This window comes from Ailuropoda melanoleuca, chromosome 1, assembly GCF_002007445.2.
Source record: "Ailuropoda melanoleuca isolate Jingjing chromosome 1, ASM200744v2, whole genome shotgun sequence".
In the NCBI taxonomy this organism is placed as follows: Eukaryota; Metazoa; Chordata; class Mammalia; order Carnivora; family Ursidae; genus Ailuropoda; species Ailuropoda melanoleuca.
In genome coordinates this window covers 107,233,394-107,253,990 of record NC_048218.1, presented here as the reverse complement: position 1 = coordinate 107,253,990, position 20,597 = coordinate 107,233,394, and the positions used below count along the sequence as shown (strand labels likewise).

Genomic DNA, 20,597 nt, shown 5'->3' with positions numbered 1-20,597 from the left:
CACACCTAATACCCTCTGCCCCAGCACTCACCAAGATCAGCAAAATCTACTTTAAGACTCAAAATCTTTGCCACCTGTGAAGTTTCTGATGTCACTTCTGAATGACATAGCGCTCTGCCAATTGCTCAGTTGGATGGCTTTACGTGGCATATTTTTAAGAAGTGTCTTGAGCCCAAAAAGAGTATTGCAGATGCGCTTCTAATATATTCAGCTGTGTTATTGAAGGCATTAAAGAATTCAAGTCATTTCTCTCATCACTAAAATATAGAAATCTTGTTGCCAACGTTAAAATAATCACAAATGTTATTGAGAACTGACATTCACTTGAAGATATTTGATTACACTTTCTCACTTTCACTCACGTCCCTGGCAGGGTAATTAGAGCGTGTGCAGGTGTGTGTCTGTGGGCGTACATGTGCGCTGCTCCGCCCATCCATCCAGGTACGTTCCATAAAGGATTATGAAATAGTACCGAAGTTGCAGTTAAAAATAGAAAAACTGTGTGAAGCTAAGGGATACATTCACCAACTAATGTTTAGGAATTTGCTCTGAAATATTTATTCAATACCATTTTGTGGTTCTCTGCACTGACTGCAAGTAGGACTTGTGAAAATATAGACCCTGCGTGGAAATAAAATGAAAGATCTTCTAATAGGCAGGTATCAGTTTGAATACGCCATCACTCCAATAGTTTTTAGGGCTTGAGGTCAAACAGTTGATAGAGACTGTTGTTAAGACTCTTCTGTGCCTTACTGAATTGATCTCCATTGCTCTTTTCTTCCATTGGTGTTCAACTCTGACCAATTCATACAGCAATAGTTTTGTGTTTATAAATGACCTAACACTCATGGATCTGAAAAATATATTCCCTTTATGTACCTAGAATTCTCAGGCATATTTTTTAAGAGGAATATTCCATGCTAATATACTAATTTTTTTGGCGAGAAAATGAAGCCCCTATATTCAGTCCAATAGTTCTGTGATAAATGAAATATAATTAGGGGTGCCTGGGTGGCACAGCGGTTAAGCATCTGCCTTCAGCTCAGGGCGTGATCCTGGTGTTATGGGATCGAGCCCCACATCAGGTTCCTCCGCTATGAGCCTGCTTCATCCTCTCCCACTCCCCCTGCTTGTGTTCCCTCTCTCGCTGGCTGTCTCTATCTCTGTCAAATAAATAAAATCTTTTAAAAAAATGAAGTATAATTAAATGGGCAGATTCTGCAACATTCACTTAAATATTAATTTGGGTTCTTTTATATTCTAAGCACTGTGCTAGGCAATGAATACATAATGGTTGACATAAGCAGATATAATTATAAAAGCGCAATTATAAAATTCAGACATCTCTCAAATTTCATATTGGTCATTGCAGATATAGTGACATATTGTTTGAGTTCTAACTGCCACAAAATTTAAATAATCTTTTCAATTGATTAAAATGTATTACTTGTAGATGTCAATAAATATTTACTTTAAATAAAATAAGTAAATTAAACCTCTATCCAGATTAGGTTTACTATGTATAAGGGAAGTATTTTATTTGCACGTAAAGAAAAGTACCACTGTCTGCTTAGAATACTCTTACAATTATGCAAAGGAAATGGCATCACAGAGTAATGCAGAAAGAGAAAACTCAATTTTGAGTGGCAGCGCAATATTGTGGGTTTAAAAGGTCAGGCTGGTACAGGAGGCTCCAGCTTGCCACTCAATATCATGCAGAATGCTGTGACAGCCAGGGCTGATACAGCTCAAAATATCTGCAGCCTTGGAAGCCTTGTAAGTTTCAGAGGTCATTTTTGGCATCTAGTAGGAACACTGATTCACACGGAAGGTCAAACTGGACAGCCAGGCACACACACACAAAATAAATAAATAAAAAATAAGGTTGCTGAACCCAGCAGTTGTAGATTTCAGAGCCCTTGTAACTGGGTATCCTAATCCAGTGTGACCATCTTTCACTGAAATATTTTTAGAGGAGGGCACTTTACTTGATAGTGAAGTCTACCTTCTCTTGTTTCTTCTGAAACTTTTACGTATTGCATCTACAGCCTTACCTGGTACCAGGACAAACGTTACCTCCGTTTCATTTATGTATGATGTACGCTCCATCAAAAAAGATGTGAGTCGGCTTGTAACAGTGAAGTGCACGTAAAATAGGCCTGTAAAAAAGAGACATAACAAATCAATTAGAAGGAAAAGAGGTGAAACAAGTACTTGAGATGAGCACTAAATATCTCTCGCAGCTTTCTGGGAACCACAGCAAAAGCTTTGGGAGGCAGAAGAATCCCGAGTTTACGGAATAGGATCTGCTCGCATCCCATGGGCTGTGTGATTCTCAGCCCTTGGGGCGTTGAGTTAAATATTCTGACTCTGCCCTTGGGTGAAATCTTGGAATGCATGAATTCTAATTAATTAAGAAGTGAAGGCCACGTTCTTCAGCCTGGCCTTCAAGGCCCTTACTGTTTTGGTTCCAGTCCCCAAATGCAGCGATATTTCTCACCAGCCCTGTAGCACATGGGGGCTCTATACGGACCCGTTCCACCAGTGCTTACGTTCTGTGCTTTCCCCTACCCGTCTTTGCTAGCTCTATTCCTGCCGTCTGGATTGCCATTCCTTTTTGTCTCTAACCACATGAGACTTGTCCTTCTATCTGTCCTCCTTAGATGTCTTATCCATCCTGAAACCACCCCTGACCTCTCTCTCCTCTAACGTACCAGACTTACCAGGCTTTATTGTCATCTCTTTTGTGTACTTCTCACTTTCTTTTCCTATGTACAGTTATTTTTGTGTTTGTTTTATGTTCCCAATTAAGCAGTAAATTCTTCACAGCTGGATCCATGTAGTTCCCCGTGTCTAGGTTACATATAAAGGGCCATCAATAAACTGTTTATATAATCAAGACATAGATATGATTTTATCTGTGTATTCATTTTTGATGATTATATTCATTTAGTAAGTATGTGTTGGATATATTTGGATTTCTTTTAGGAAAATGTTTCTTTTTCCAGCAGAGTAGAGAAGAAAAAAAGAGGACTAAAGATAAATGAATGAATAAAAAACAAATAAGCAATTTTTTAATTGTTTTGACTTGTGTCTTCCTATTAGAAGTTAGAAAGCAACTTAATATTTACCATTTCTTTGTGCCATAAGGCAACTGATATAATACAGAACAGGCTTGTTACATGTAAAAGAAAAATATCATTTATGCCATTACAAACCCTCAGTGCTTTATCTCTAGCATCCTTTTCTATGGTTTTAACAGCTGTCAGAAGATCTATCTGACTCTCCATAGCTTAGAAGTGTTTCAGACAGTTATTCTATCCCCTTCACTGCTTCTCAAACATAGTTTTAGTAGCTGATATAGTCAGCCTTACTGTATGCAGACTTGCTTAGCACAGATTCAATTTTATACTTTTAGAGCAGCCTTTCATTTTACTTATAGGGAAGGTTTCTGCTGATACATTTTAAGCTCCTGTAATGAAAGCTCTGAAGAAAATGTAGGCTCTTCTTGCTCCGAGGGCAGACAAATAAAAACAAAATCATGCTCGAAGACCTCTTCCTCAACAATTAATCTTTAAATCAGTTACTGAGTATTTATAACCCTGTAATGTATTAATTACTAGATTCAAATTGATTAACAGTGTTAAGCTGATAGACATGGTGTATAATTTTCACATCCCTAAGTGTACATTACTGGTGTGTAGTGCATACCCCATGGACACACAAGGACAATAGCATCCATCTCTCAGTTCTATGAGGGACCCTCTTCTCTCCTTCAGAATCTATATGCAAGCCTTTCTCTTCCATTAAACCTCAACACACACCCCAGGGGATACTGTCATGGCTGCTCTACCATATCCCACTCCAGCCCCAGTCTCTCTGTTTCTGTCATATTTATAGTCGTCATTTCCGTAAAGTTTGGTGTTAAATTGCCAGCGTGTGTTGTGAATGAAATTTTAAACCTGGAATCAGAAGACCTGGTTTGGGATCCTGATTCTTCCATTTAATTAGCTTAGGGGACTTGGGTGAGTCAGTCAAACCATACAAGCCTCAATTTGTTTGTTCACAAATGGGCAAGATAATATAACCATCTCTTAGAGTTGTGAGGATCAAATGGCAAAAATCAGATAAAAATAAACTGTATACCAATATAGAAAATATTATTTGCTGTGTTGTACGGTCATAGAATGTATGAGTTCTGGGGGGAAAAGGAAATTTTTCTGCTTGGCTCCTTCAGTAGAAACTTGCTATTAAAGAATCAGATGAACAACTTGCAGATTTTATACATAAAATCTATATGAACTCAAAAAAATGGAACATAAGCTAACTTCTCAAAAGTTGATCTCTCTGAAGGTATATTACTTAATAAAGTAATGAACATAGCTTGTAGTTTTGTCCAGAATAAAGTGGTTCTCATTGCAAGAAGATTAAGTAATTTCTTTTCCCCCCTATTAACTTTGCAACAGTTTTTACTTCAGTTTAAATGAAGAGCTAGGAAATAAGTCTATCAGTGAAAGACAATTAAATCATATGATTTCACTCATGTGGAATTTAAGAAACAAAACAGATGAGCATAGGGGAAGGGAGGGAAAAATAAAACAAGACAAAATCGGAGAGGGAGACAAACCAGAAGAGACTCTTCATTATATGAAAGAAACTGAGGGTTGCTGGAGGGGAGGTGGGTGGGGGGATGGGGTAACTGGCTGACGGGCATTAAGGAGGGCACGTGATGTAATGAACACTGGGTGTTATAGAATACTGATGAATAACTGACCTCTACCTCTGAAGCTAATAATATACTATATGTTAATTGAATTTAAATAAATTTAAAAAATAAAGAGCTAGCTTTTTGTTATATAGGAAGAACATGATTTGACTAATTCCTTCATAAAAGTTTTCCCTTATTCTTTGGACACACGCACACACACATACAGGGAGACACACACACAAACATATGTAGCTATCTACACACCCATTCATAAGTTAATTCTTATTTCACATTTATCTATACTATTAAGAGTTGATCTTATATTGTGGTAATTGAATAGGTGCTTAATTGTTTTTCATCTTTTTACAAAATAACTATTATTATAAATTATTCTCATTATTAGTGAGAAATAAGGAATCTAAATATCACTGTCTTTCAAGAATTTAGTGTGTGTGTGTGTGTGTGTTTGTACATAATGGTTTATTTGACATATAAATGATAGAACAATATGAAGTTTTAAAATTGCTATATGATTGCTCTTTAAATTTATCCAATGTGTTCCTTCAGATATACTGGGGAGATTTTTTCTAAATAAGCTAAATAGCTTTTGCACGCTAACTTGGAGAGACTGTTGGACACGATTAGACTATAAGTGGTTTGAGAAATGAGTAGTATGATATGGTGAGTAGTATCTTAGAGTGACATGGAGGAGCATGTATGGTGCCTGATTAAAAATAATATTTTAAAAAGTGAATGTAACAGAATTTTGCATAACATTTTGCAGATAGGTCAAGTTTCTAAATATTTACATATTTAGAATTTTGTAGTAATGTAGAAATTTCTACATATTTAGAATATAATAAAAAAGCTTGTTACCGAGTCTCAAAAAATCCTGCTTTTTTTCAGGACAGATATGCTGAGTTTTTAGGAAATTATTGGGTAGATATAGAGTAAACAGTCTTTGGTGGAAGTAATATTTTAGCTTCAGTTGATTGTAATTGCCAGACTTTAATGAGATTAAGAATAGCCTGGAGGAGTTCAGTTAAAATGTAGATTCTTGGTCCTTATCCTCAGTTGGTCTAAGGTAGGTCTCAGGAATATATATATTTTAACAGTCATCCTCAGGTGACTGATTCAGATGGTCCAAGACTCTTTCTAGAGCCTCAGTTTCCCAGAACAAAAAGTGTTGCTGTTGATAAGCCGTTGGCAGTTGTTTGAGTTTATTAGCAACTGTCAGTGCGTTGTGATTTGCCATGGAAAGCTGGTCATTGCTTTTTAAGTGCATATGATGCCGACGGAAACACACAGAACTTTAATCACTGTCTCATTAGAAGGGTGTAGTCGGCTCTTTGGCTCTTCAGATTTCCACATGTGTGATAGCTTTTTTGGAATGCACAGAACCTTATGGGTAATTAAAATAACTAAGAAAGGGGTGTTCTTTTTCTATTTAGCAAAGGAACCAGACCTCAGCTGCCGTGTATTAGTTTGATCATAGCATGTTCAGTACGTATAGTCTTGTGGAAAGTACAGAATCCTAGGAATAAAATCTCGAATCTCCTATGAGGAGCAAGACGTTATTTACACTTGACAACATGGTAAAATCACATTGTGAAAAAGAATAAAAGCATTGAAAATGCCCACATTTTGCCAACGAATCATGTTATATTGGTACCTCTTTATTCTGTGAGTTGTTATTTAATAACCGAGGAAGAGTTTGAGGAAAGCGGAGTGAGGGGAGAATGTTTTATTTTCTAACAGGACGTATGTCTATTGGCAAAATCCTACAAGAATTCGTACTTACCTTGGTCGTTTTAATTGGATGGGCATGGTGCTTCAGGGGAGTACCCTACTCCAGGGTCAGAAATGACTACAGGAGGAGTCCCAGCCTCGGGGGAAATTACCACATGAGAAAATGTGTGTAGGCCTACATGAGTTCACCACAGTTCTATTGTGCCTTAGCTAGTTTGATAATGCCTTGCATTATTTATAGCAGTTGTCAGAAACCATTTCCTTTAGTCAATTCGTGTCTAAAAAAGGAGAGGGGGGAGCAGGATATTTTCTGACATTTATAGAAATAATGTGTAAAAAAAGCATTCCCTTTATCATATGACATTGTGCTGTCAGTGATTTTCCAAATATAACATGCCCTGCAGACTCTGTTAACTGCACATTTTGTTTTTATTAATAAGAAAAGAATAGTAAGCTATATATTGTCCGTTTTGATACTCTGTCAACCCAAACATTCATTCAGACTCTCAGTCCTTGTTCTTTAGCAAATTATTACAAACTATAAACATTATAATTGTTTTACAGTGAAATAGTTTATTTTGAAGTAATGGGAGTTGAAAAACTGATTTTACAAATGTTTCCATTGATTAGCTGCCATCTGAGGGCTAACAGTTGAAAATATTTTGCAAAATACAAACACAAGTCTTTAAGTTCTGCTTGTAGGAGAAAAAAACCTATCGTACCTTTGGCCTATTCCCACAACAGAAATTCACATTTTTTTTAAAATTTATAATCTAGATATAGGGATTGTATCTTTTAAAGGGCTAGAATAGATTTAGCAATATAGAAAAGCAGTGTTCATTGCTGGTGGGAGTACATATTGGTAAACATTTTCTGGTAGCAAGCTTGTTGTTCACAGTTAATATATGCGTATACATTGTGTTGTAATTGTGTTACTGAAACCACTCAAAATGTAAGAATAGTTTTATACATATATTGACTGTTGCTTGTGAAAATTTAGTATTAACCTAGGTAACTGCTATTAAAGAAATGGACATAGAGTGGAATAATACATAGTTGTTAAAAAGTATTTACATTGACAAAGAAAGGTCATAATCATATATCCTGGAAAGCAAGCCTCAGAACAATATGCTTATTAGTATGTTTCCATCATTTCTGTAAGAAAGATAAACTGTATGAGTGTGTATGTGTAGATGTGTTTATGTGTATGTGAATAAAGGGTAAATAAATAAAGGATAATAAATAAATATTAGGATAATATAAAGGATAATAAATAAAGGACTGGCTATACCGTACTAATAATAGTGGTTAGCTTTGGGATGATGGGGGTCTGATTTGGCAGTGGAAGGGGGTGGGGAGATTCAGCTGGACTTTATTAAAACCCTTCTCTATGGTTTAAATTTATTACAATTGAAAGTGCATTCATTTAGCAATGTCTAAAACCAGTGAAAGGAAGAAAGAAAAGATATAGACTTGATGTATGTAATTCATGTAAACTTGTTAGAGATTTTTGTTCACCATGTTAATTTATACTTTACTATCTCTTCCAGTATTTAGTAGTTTCTATCTCTATACAGAGAATAGCCTTATAATTTATACCATACTTTTCAGTACACTGAAAAAGAACCATAGTTAAGAGTGCACATTGTTAATTGACTTTGCATAACGTAGATTATTGTAGTCACTGGAAGCATGGAAGTCTAGATCTGGAGGGAGAAAAAAGGCTTAAAATTTAAATAAACAGTATTTGGTTCAAATTTTAATTTGCTCCTGTGCCTTTACAATTCTAATATGAGAATCCTTTATTCTCATAGTCCTACTTGCACCACTTCATAGGTTTTTACTCTATCTGACATCTCTTTCTGAATGTCAGTTCTGCGAGGACGTGACATTTTCATGTATGTCTGCAAAAAAGTTCCTGTGAATCAGTGACTCAGAGGTTCTAGATCTGCATTGTTTGATGTATTTATAATGAGATTTCAGTTCTTAAATATGTTAGAAATTCAAGGACATAGAGTGAGACAAATGTATGGTAAACAATGTACATGTAGCTAAAAAAGCAGGTATCATGGAGACAAATTATCTTTCCAGCTAATATTATGTTTTCAGACTTGTAGATTTCAGTGTGTTTGTATTTTTTATAAAAAGTTGGTATATTTACACACACACACACACACACACACACACACACACACACACACACAGAGGAATATTATGCAGCTATAAAAAAGGAAAAGACTTTGCTGTTTGCAGCAACACGGATAGACCTAGGGGGAGGTTATTATGATAAGTGAATAAGTCAAACTGAGGAAGACAAATACCATATGATTTCGCTCATATGTTGAATCTAAATACAAATGAGTAAATAAAAAGCAGAATCAGACCTATAAATACAGAGAACAAATTAATGGTTGCTAGAGGAGAGGGGGTAAGAGAATAGGCAAAATGGGTAAATGGGAGTGGGAAATACAGGTTTCCAGTTAAGGAATGAATAATTCATGGGAATAAAAGGCACAGCATAGGGAGTATAGTCAATGATATTATAATAGTATTGTATGGTGAGAGATGGTAGCTACACTTTGGTGAGCATAGCATAATGTATAAACTTGTCTAATCACTATGTTGTATATTTGAAACTAACGTAACATTGTGTGTCAACTATATTCAAATAAAAAAAATTGTATCAACATGCAAAAACATTTTTATTCTGGAAAATCAAAACTAAAAATTGTATCAACATGCAAAAACATTTTTATTCTGGAAAATCAAAACTAATTATTTAAGGATACTGTATCCTTAATTAAGATAAAATAATATCCTAATAATTATATTATACATATACTTATATATAATACTGTATATATATATATATACTGTACAGTTACTGTATATTATAATATACAGTATATATATAAGCCTTATAAGAAAGACTGAGATAGGCGTGAACTAGATATGCCTCCCTGTTACTCAGCTCCTTTAAAGAACTGTGGACCGGTTTTTAAAATTCTAGGCTTCTGCAAAATTCAGTCTGAAGCTCTGGGTTATTATATAGCAATTGCAAAAATATGAGTGTAATTTGTTGTTGTGCACATCTCAGACCTAATTAAGTATGTGAGTTATGTAGAAACTTCTCCAAAGGATACTTAAGCTACACTGAAGTGAAAATATGAGTTGTCAATGCGTGTCCTTGTTTTGTTACATAGCTTCCTTCCTCCTTTAAATTAGGGAAAAACAATGGGGTCTTGACTCACTATTAATTAGGGAAAATAGAATTCTTATTTCTATGTGAGTGTATGTGAGTTTGTGATTTTTTTAAAAGCTCAAGTTAAATAGATTCTAATATTTTATTGTTATTAGGAATAAATTCAATTAACATTGTATATTATTAAGAGAATGAGATTATTTGTGAAAAAGGTAATTTTTAAGGTCAAATAAAACAATAGAAATATTCATAGGATGGTAATATTAAACCTTTATAGCTTGTGTATTTGTAAATTTGCAGTAAGAGATACGTTTGTAAAATGATAGGAATTTTTTGCTGATTAAATGGAAAGGAGATGTTTATGTACTGTGTTGTGTCATGAGAAGTCCACTAATTCATTAAATTGGATACATTCATGTAATACCATACTATATTTATAATTGGTTTCATTCATTAATTCTAAAGAATAATTATTTTATCTCTTTATTTAACTATTAACATACATTTAACTTAATTTTCTTATAATGATTAATAATTGCCCACATATTTTGGGCAATCTTCAATAGAACTAAGTCAGTGAAATTTCCCAGATTGAGGTCACTATGTTAAGTTTTAAATCAAACCTATCTGGAAATTCAAGATTCATCTGTTAAGATGAAGCTTTTGTACTCAAGAGATACTTGATAGTATTGAGGGCTATTGCCACATTAAAATTTTAAAAATTCTGGGAAGTGTGACAACTATGATTAAATCTGGTTCTAATAGATATACTTTATTTTTGGTGTACTCTCTCCCATGTACTCTATATATACACACACACACATACATATCTATACATATATGCATATATACACATTGAGAGACAAATACTATATATATATATATCTTCCCATGTTGACTTTATAACTTAGCTCAGTTAATTGAGTCTGCTCAAGTGGACAACAGGCACAGGTTAATTGTGGAGAAGACCTTAATGACCACCAGTTGTGAGAATGATTTCTGCCCTGGAAGGAAAGTTGGGAAGGTGGGACAAAGAGGTACGCAGGCAGCAGATTTCACTGATGCACAGGGCGCCATGGGAATATTTCCTTAGTTTTCTCATTAATCACCTTTGTAGTTCTTTTTGAGTTGGGCAATAACAATATTAAGGAAGCATAGATGAATTTGCTACCATTTCTCATGCAACGAAGGTCACATTTAAATATGTTTTCGGCTGAAGTTCCACCAACCTTGGTAGATGGTAGGTGCTATTATTCAAAAGATATAAATGTGAAAAATTTAAAACTAAGATTTTGGCTCCCACTCTGCCAAACAAAATTAACTCATTTGAGTAAACTTTAGAATCAAAGTCAATCATTATGGCATTGCACTGGGAATAACAATATTGGTGTTTTGGCATTCACGGTTTTGTCTTGCTAATTTCACATTGGTAGATTCCATTTGGGTCAATGTACTGTTCTTCCTGAAAACTGCCAGGATGGGTGAGATTTGTTTTTTCCCACCATTTTAGCTCTTGAGCACATAGCAGCGTTGTTAATTTTGTTGTAGTTTGTGTTCTGATTTCCTAACTATTTATTATTTTGAAATATGCAATGGTATGGACAGATCAGAAATGACTACGTACAGCTAACAAGATGATGTCTTAGTGTAGTATGTAGAGTAGGCAAAACACTAAATAGTCTCCATGTTTTTTCCTGAAGAGCGATAAAGTGGCATTGTAGTGTTATGTCATTATACTTTCTTGCAGAATAGATGGAAATATTAAAAGGCTGCCTATTTGAATATCGTCAGAAAAAAAATGCAAATTTTCCCTTCTTTTGCCAGAACTGAAGACCGTTTCTGTCAGAAATTCACGGATAATTATTTAGATGTTTTAAATTTGCAAAGCCACATGTAACTATTTCAGATTATTCTGTGGATGAGAACATCTTCCACCAACTTCGTAATTGAGGAGGTATGTAGATATGGTCCTGCATTAACTTGACCGCCTCATGCTCTCTTTCCAATGAGTGGAGTTCGATGCTGGTTTCATTCAGTTATAAAGATGACATTGCCAGTGTATAAAACAGGCGTTGTAACTTATAGAAAATACCTGTAAACTAGTTTTCAAATATACCAAGAAATATTTAGTCATGCCACAAACAGATCGCTGGCTTTCTCTGGACCAGGCACTGTTTTGGTGCTGGCTGTTTAGTGGAGAACTGGCTTGATGATTGCCTGCTTTCATGGAGTTTACGTATTAATGGCAAAAGTAGATGATAAGCAGATAGTAAGATGGGTTCATAATATTACACCAAATACTAACAAGTGCTATAAAGAAAAATAAAGCAAGGTCAAGGTCTGGTAAGTCTGGTCTGGTGTTGAGAGGAACAGAAGGTTAGATACCCTTTGATAGTGGCTGGAGAAGCGTCCAGGAATGTAACTTTGCAGTAGGGACTGGATGAAGACCTAATTAGGTACGAAAAAGCTAGTGAGCCCGTATACCAAAGTACAGCCTGCCATTGTGATATTTATCTTCTCATGATCTTAAGGCTTCTAATTTTTTTTTTTTTATTTTGCCTGGGACAGGAGACAATTCAAAAATTCACTTTTTAATTATTGCGTAGAGGCTTCCTGTTTTCTTTGGTGTTAAATATAAATACTGAGGGACGATAATCATTTTCTATTGAGTGCAGTTGAGTGAGTTGCTTTTGGGATTCTAATCTTTGGCGATATTTTATCTCCTCACCAACACTCCTTCATTATCCTTCTGGTAAGGCACCGCTTGATGATTAGGGTGTTGAGCCTACCAGAATTGTAAAGAGTGCTTTGACAGACCGTAGGTGACTTACTTGAGTTAGTAAACTTTCCTTTTCTTGGCAGCAGCTTGTCACCCTAACACAATGCAGTGTGTCAGACCGGCTGGCCACATTGACGGTCGGCATGTGTGGTTGAAAGTTATCTCTCTTTCTCAGCAATATTTCTGAAACTTCAGTTATTTGCATATCTCCTTCATGATTTTGCCAATATATATACTTAGGTTGTTCTTTTTTTATAGTAGTCTTATCCTCTAAATTACTTTCGTTAAATGTTAACTTCTTTCTAAGCTATGATATCGATGTGATCACAGGCTTGATGAACTAGTTTTTGCATTCTTGATGCATCTATTAAAATATATTGTTTCTGCATCACTTAAAATTGCCGTGGGTCTACCAGTAGTGTGCTTACCCCTTGCTGAGAAACACTGATCTCAGCTTTTTGTTACATGGAGTTGAATACTGCTGAAGACTGCATTAACCCATTCAGACTGCGGTTTTCCCCATGTAGTAACTAACGGCCTTGTTACTCTATTTAGTACCTTAATGAGTAGAGAAATGGCTGTACAGCTTCTAGAAATGCTTAGTTGGTCTGAATACTGAAATCTCTGTTAATATTTGGGGCAAGCCCTGGGCAAAATTGTACTGTGAGTTAATTCACTAAAGTCATGCATTGCTAATTATGGACTTGTTGACGTCAGTGAGCCTGGGGGAAAAGTTATGGTTTGGGGCAAGGGGCTTCTTCTTGTCACCTTCAAACATTATATGGTGAAGTTGGCTTTCTTTTCCAGTTAGATTAAAGCTGTCTTAGTAAATTAAAACAAACAAACAAACAACACACACCTCAAATAATTACTCTGTTAACTTCCTCAGTATGTAAGCTATTTCAAAATCAAAACCTTATGAAAAAAGTCCCCAAAATTCCCAGCTAACTGCTCTGGGATGCACTAGGACCAACCTCCCTATATTTTGTTCAGAAGAACTGAAATGATTATTACGTGTATATGTAATTTAACCTTGCTCATAGAGTCCATCCAGTTCTCCAAAACAGAATTTCGATCTCCTGCCTTGCAAGCACCTGTTTATCCTCTATGGCAGTATGTAAGCAACCCTTTCATAGATATTTATACGAAGCCATCCGCTGCCAGCTTTGCTGCTAATATATATCAATTGCTGTGAGATTCATTATTAGTAATTTGCCACACTGTTTTACTTCATCCTTGATCCTTTTCTTAGCTTCCTTCCCTCCAGCTTTACATTTTCTTCTTTTCCTTCTAGTTCTCCCTTCATATCTTAAAGTAGAAAATGTATGTGATTTCTGATATCACTCAAGGAGAAATTGGATCTTGATTCTTACGGCAGAACCTGCTTATTTGTAGAACTTGTCACGTAATGTGAGGAGCTCTGTGGTTACTGTTCGCAATTTGATCAATAGGTATAAGGGGACTTGTTACAGAAGTTTTAAAAAGTTCGATTCTTACTGCAAAACTATTAAATGGTCCAAGTTTTTTTTGTGTGTGTGTGTGTGTGGTTCAGGGAAATTCATTATAGTATGTTGAAGTATAGGTCAGAAATTTACGTCAGAAGCAATTTAGCTGTTAGTAAATATCTTTACAGTAGAAATATTCCCTTCAATAATTATTTACAAACAACACATATTTTTAGGGCAAATATGTTTGTAAGAATTCTGACAATGTGGACATTACCCACGTACTTTTAAGCACCTTCTCTATCTATAGAATAAAAATCTGTTACCAGTTGAACTAATGTTTTGGGAATTCAGTATTGATCCAAATCCTATACAGTCTTAATTTATCAATACACTCAATTATGAAGATTTCCAGTCTTCCCTGAAGTTCTTCTGTTTGAAAAAAGAGAAAGATTATAGGACAATAATCTGATATCAGCAATTTAAATATGATCTCAGGTCATTACCCCGTGCCCCAAGGACTGGAACACACATTGCCAGGTGCAGCTACACTAACAATGCATAAAGGTTGGTGTCCATTTTGACTGCTCAGTCTCTGTGCCTAGATACTAGGAAACATTTTGTTGATCATGTTTGCCTATATATTTTACAGTTAAACAGCATGAAACTTACAAATATGTGTGTATCTATAATTTTTTCAGTAACCCTTTTTGAAGTGAATAGAGTATCTCTGCTATAGAAAATAAAAAATGTCCAAAATACACATTTGTAAGCATTTTACTAACTAAAGTATATTTTGTGCCTGAGTGAGATGGAGCCTTGAGCATGGCAGAAAGGAAAAATAATCAACTCTAGAAATTGATTTTGTGGTTGTGTTTAGACATAACCACTGACCAATAAAGATATTGCTAATGGTACCATTATCCTTTCTCACACTGTGTGCCCCCCAAAAATCATGTTGAACTATTTCCTTGGTGTTGGGGATACAACCTTATATACACGTTTATTCCTGTGAGTTTGAATAAAATTTATTCATTTATCAAACATTTTAAAAACATCTGTTATGTTCCAGGAACTGGGATTTTAAAAAATGTTGACAGACCCTGTTGTCAGGGAATTTATAACCTTGGGGCAAAAGTTCCAAGAGCTACGAAGTACTGAGGATATTCTGAGATGGAATCGTGTTTAGCATAGTTGGCTTAGCCATCGAGAGAAGGTGATATTTGAATAGCAACTTAAACAAGAAGACATTTACCAAGCTGAAGGGCTGAGGAAGGGTGTCACACCAAACAAAGGGTTAGCATGTAACAAGTCCCGGGAGCCTACACCAGCATGGCGTATGCCAAGAGCCTTCCCAGCTCCTGGCAGCTCCTCTCTAGGGGGGAGGATCCTAGAGGGGCAGCAAGGGGAGAAACCAAAACGTTAGAATGTGTCCGTTCTAGACAAGAGGAAAGGTTCAAGAAAGAGGGAACTGTAACTGCTGTTAGAGGTCAAGTAAAGATAAGGACTCGCATAGTCTTTGGATTTGGCTTGAATTGGAGCATCGACGGCCATCGCTGAACAGTCAAGTAATGAGTGTGGAGGCTCCCACCGGTACAGATTCAAAACTGAAGAAGCAGAAAAACAGCGCGTGTAGATGATTCTTTAGACATTTGTCTGGGAACACCCGATGAAGAGCATTAGGGAGAGGAGGACACATAGCCGGGCAGGGTCCCCTTTCTCCTGCCACGCCATCCCCTCTAGTCCGGAGCTACCTTAGCATGCCAAGGCCTAAGAGAAAGCGTGTAGGCAAGGCAGGGCATTCACAGGTAGAGGGAGGGTAAAGGGAACAATATTTTCAGAAGGAGCAAGTTGAGGCAGATGCTTAACGGTGTGCAAGGGAAGGCAAAACTGGAAGACTAAAAGGAAAGACACAGAAAGATAGTTTAAACACAGGTGGCGGGAAGGGGAGAGAGTTCATGCCTGAGGGCTACTCTTCTGACTATGAGATATTTGTGACATGTAAGATCATCGTCTGCTGCTAGTGAGAGGAACATGGAGGAGGAGGGACTTGAAAGTGTTGAAGGTTTAGGAAAGCTGCTCTGTGGAATGTCCAAGGGAGCTGTCCAGGGCTGGGGGAGGATTCCTAGGCAGCAGGAGGGCCTATGTGACTGGGAAGATAGTAATTAATAGAGGCAGTGATGGGTGTGTGTGTGTGTGTTTGAGTGTGTGTTTGTCTTCATGTGCTGTGTTATACGTGTGCTTATATGGTTGTGTTCATACTTGTGTTTGTGTATTTCTGTGCCCTAGAGGTAATTCCCGTCCAGGTGTAGTAACCAATCATTTAATTTATCAGAGTTATGGAGCTCCATATATTTTCCATCCCTGCGCTGGGCTCTGGGGTTCTGAGACAAGTGACATTGTTTCTGACATGTAATTTAGCGGGTCATATATAGAAGCGAATAACACACCATATTGGGGTGCAAAGATAATTCAGAAAAGACCATGTTAATAAATGGGTGGATGGAGATGGAGAAAGTGCCATCTTGGGAGTTCCTTGGAGGAAGTGATGTGTTAGCTGGCTTCCAAAGGAGGTGAATGGTTGAAGGGGAGGCACTCGAAGATTCTAGTGAGAAAGATAGAAGAGGTTGTTGGCCACAGATGGGTACATGCTAAAGGCCTGGAGTAGTTGAGAAATCCTGAGTATAGAGCACAGTCAGGAAGGTAGATGAATCTTAGAGTTTATGACCGACTCGACTTTGTTTTTACATAATCAGGAGTTAGGACCAGAAAGTTTTTTGAAAACAAAAATATTTCTTAAGTTGCTCTTTTTAACCTTTCTCAAAAGTTGTAGTCTTACTACAGCATTTCCCAAACCTGGTATCTGCTAGTTTTTGTTTTTTGTTTTTAATTAGTATTAAGAATGACAGTATTGGGGTGCCTGGGTGGCTCAGTCGGTTAAGTGTCTGCCTTCAGCTCAGGTCATGATCCCAGGGGCCTGGAATCGAGCCCCATGTTGGGCTCCCTGTTCCGCAAGGAGTCTGCCCTCCCCCCCTACCCCCCACTCGTGCTCTCTCTCTCTAGTGCTCTCTCTCTCTGAAATAAATAAATTCTTTTTTTTAAAGAATGATAGTATAATCCTAAAAGAAATTTTTAAGGGGGCGCCTGGGTGGCGCAGTCGTTAAGCGTCTGCTTCCGGCTCAGGGCGTGATCCCGGCGATCTGGGATCAAGCCCCACATCGGGCTCTTCCGCCGGGAGCCTGCTTCTTCCTCTCCCACTCCCCCTGCTTGTGTTCCCTCTCTTGCTGGCTGTCTCTATCTCTGTCAAATAAATAAATAAATAAAATCTTTTTAAAAAAAAAGAAATTTTTAAGAATTCTGCTAGATATCTATAGATAGATCTATTTGGGATCCGTATTTACATATTCATATCCTCTATTCCAATTTCCAAATTATGGTTCCACATGTACCATATGCCAATTGACCGTATTTGGCCTTCAGAGCAGTAAGTGTGATCAAACACTATTATATTGTGCCAATGCCTCTTTGGAGTGTGAAACTTTTGGAGTTATTAAAGTCTTGTTTCCTTTGTTGGCAACAATCAAAAGAAAAAAGAAACAACCTGTGTACTTTTGTTTCTGTAACTACTGAGCGTTTTCTGAAAGTTTTTCCATCCCCATTGAAGGAGAAAGTAAGTTGTGAAAGGCAAAAATGTCCTGCTGCAGGGAGCAGTCTCGTAGTAGTGCCGAGTGAATAGATCATTAGGCAGCAGGGGATCCTCCAGCCCCCAAACTCCGGCTTCGTTCCTACCTCCGAAGTGCATCACGCAGCCCAAATCAAATTGCTCACTTAATATTTAATGTTTCTGCGATGGAATCACTTTCCCCCTTGAGGTTGACTTCAGATTTGCCAGACACACTGACAACACTGCACTCCTTATTTTCCCCACATGACCTCAGCTTCTGCTTAAAAAATGTTCAAATAAAGGATGCTTTTGTTCGCATCTCGCCTGCCTATGATATATTGACAAAGTGTCTGCCGGCTGAATGGAATAGTTTTACAGTATGAGTGCTGCTTTCAGTGGAGGGGCAGGACTTGGGCTTTAGAAGGAAGTGAATTGGATAGGTCAGGAGAATGTACCATTTGTAAACACCCCTTTCCTTTTTTATTCACGTGTCAGGACAGAGGGAGCAGGCTGTTCAGTGCCTGTCCCTGCGCAGAGCCAGAGGGAAAAGCAGCTTGGAAGTCAGCTGCAATTTTTAAACCTTGCTTTTTATTCCCTGGTAATGATCTTCAAGTGCTTGGACTTGTCTTAGAAGCTGTTTTGAAACTAACATGGTTTAGTCCACTAACTGCATGTTGGGTAAATTCAAAACCCACATGCTCGTCCTCTTGCAGTGGAATAAGTCACATCTGATGGACATTTTCTGTGCTTATAGCATAGTAATGAACGTCTGACAGGCGCGACCTTTCATAAGACAACCCACACTATTGGCTTTCTGCCCAGAATATTGCTGCAACACTATCTGTGATTGGTTATCTCTCTATCATGCATTGCTTCACAAGGGGAAACGGCCCCTTTTTTTAATAAATCTACGATGGCTGGCTGCAATATGCCTCACTGTAAGTATTGTGTGTGTGTGTGTGTGTGTGTGTGTGTGTGAGAGAGAGAGAGAGAGAGAGAGAGAGAGAGAGAGAGAACGAGAGAGAGACAGACGGAGAAAGAGAGAAGCTGACTTGAATATTACTTAGTCTGGTAGCACATGGCAAGGTTGTGATACTGTAGGACATCAGTGAAGTGCTACTTAGTAAATCTTAACCTATCTCTTTTTTCTACAGGTTGGTACTAAGAAGTGCCTTTCCTGACGTCTCTGCTGCTTGGACCCGCTTCTAGAGCAGTCTCTGCTTTTGCCTTGCTTGCTGCCAGCTAGACTGTGACGACAGCACATCCACCCTCCACCTCTAGCCCAGACACCCCCATTTCTACTTATAATCAAGACAAAAGCTCTAAGTATCTGGCATTGCCCTAGGCTGCTTTAGTTTTAAAAGAAAAGTTTGCTGAAAAAGTAAGATCTCTTCTGCCAGGAAATCAAGGAGGAAAAAAAAATCATTTTCTCGATTTGCTCTAAACTGCTGCATCTGTCTATGCCAAACTAATCAATACCGATTGCACCACCAAACTCCATTGCAAATTCAGCTGTGAGGAGATTCCCTTTCAGACAACTTTGCTGAAAGCAGCTTGGAAATTCGGTGTCAAAGGGTCTGCCACGTTTTCATGCTTGCATTTTGGGCTCCAAATTGGCACTGGGAAGGGGTTACTGAGAGCACAAGGCTGATTCGAGGCCCTACTTTTAAACGTTCATCTACTTAGGATTCTAGTATTTCTCTAAAAACCAAAACCTCTTTGAATTAACAGTTTCATGCTGTGAATTTCTAGTGGGAGATCTTTTCCTTGATATTGACAACACAATTTTCCATGTACTTTTAAAGCAGGGAGTGGGGGAAAAAAGTATTTTGGAGGGGACATTTTCATCATCATTTTACAGTTTTATCAGTTCAACTTTTTTTTTTTTTTTTTTGGTTGGTGTTGCTGGTTTTTGGGGTTTTTTTTTGTGGGGGGGTTGGGTTTGTTGGTTTCACTGAAAAATTTAACTACCTGTAAAATCTAAACATGGCTGTTAGTGTCACACCAATTCGGGACACAAAATGGCTAACACTGGAAGTATGTAGAGAGTTCCAAAGGGGGACTTGCTCACGGCCAGACACGGAATGTAAATTTGCACATCCTTCGAAAAGCTGCCAAGTTGAAAATGGACGAGTAATCGCCTGCTTTGATTCATTGAAAGTGAGTAAATATTATATTATTTTAAGGATACGCAATAATTGAATAAAGGGGCTATGGACATGTAGTCCATTGAGTTTGGAATTATGGATTGCTTTGTTAATAGTTTAGTTATGTGGTGTGTTCTTACTGATGTTTTTGGGGGTGGGGGATTTTTATTGAGAAGCGATAGAACCATGTCTGGTCAAACTTTGTTATGAATAACTTCATCAGTCCTTTAATGCAATTTTTTTTTCTAAAATAGAAAGTATCAGCATACTTTTTACTTAGTAATAGCAATGTCAGTGTCTATCTATGGGAATAGTAAATATAGATACATAGGTGTGTTAGCATATGCATAGATTATAGAAGGCCATGGCAATAGCTGAATGAAGATGATATGTTTTTCCTTGTTTGTAAAGGTGCTGTACTGTTGTAAGAGAACAGATTTCTAGGCAGCTAAACTTGGCTAGACTTTTTATATTACCATTTTTGACATTGTGGGTTTCCTTTTCATTGTATAAGCATATTCTTTTAAGTCTAGAAGCAAGGCATTTTGTGGAAAATAGAGAAGTAAGGTTCCCCAGCTGCTCCAGTACCCTATCTGAGGCATGAACTTTGTTGAATGTTGAGTTTTATAAATAAGTAGAAACTTTTTAAAGTGCTATTACTTGGATTTTTTTTTTTTTTTAGCTTCTAAACTTCTGATGTGAAATAACTTAATTTTGTTGGATCCTGATTATTTTGAAATTTGTAACAGTCTCAGCTAGAAGTGTTAAAAGTTAGCTTTTGTTGGGCACCATAATACTGAAAGATCCACTTTAGTCTATCTTGACATTCAAAAATGTCATTGGTTCTTATTTCAGGTATCAAGTTTGAAAAAGCGCCTTTTAAAAGATAGCTTATGTGTCTTT

The 20,597-nt window shown here is 37.1% G+C and overlaps 1 protein-coding gene across 25 annotated transcripts in view; it reads left to right on the top strand.

Moving 5' to 3' along the window:
• The window catches only part of MBNL1 (muscleblind like splicing regulator 1), a 203,010-nt gene that overhangs the window by 36,420 nt on the left and 145,993 nt on the right, over window positions 1–20,597 (top strand). For 11 of the 25 annotated variants that reach the window (XM_034664297.1, XM_034664288.1, XM_019796523.2 and 8 more), the window contains exon 2: window positions 18,702–19,707. The exons of 6 other annotated variants lie outside the window; for them this stretch is intronic. In XM_034664297.1, the coding sequence (XP_034520188.1) occupies window positions 19,534–19,707 (174 nt within the window). In that variant the 5' untranslated portion in view covers window positions 18,702–19,533. Of the gene's footprint in view, window positions 1–11,483; window positions 11,614–17,456; window positions 18,486–18,701; window positions 19,708–20,597 lie in introns of those variants that run through there. 8 more of the 25 variants (XM_034664357.1, XM_034664346.1, XM_034664388.1 and 5 more) reach the window with 5 other exon arrangements.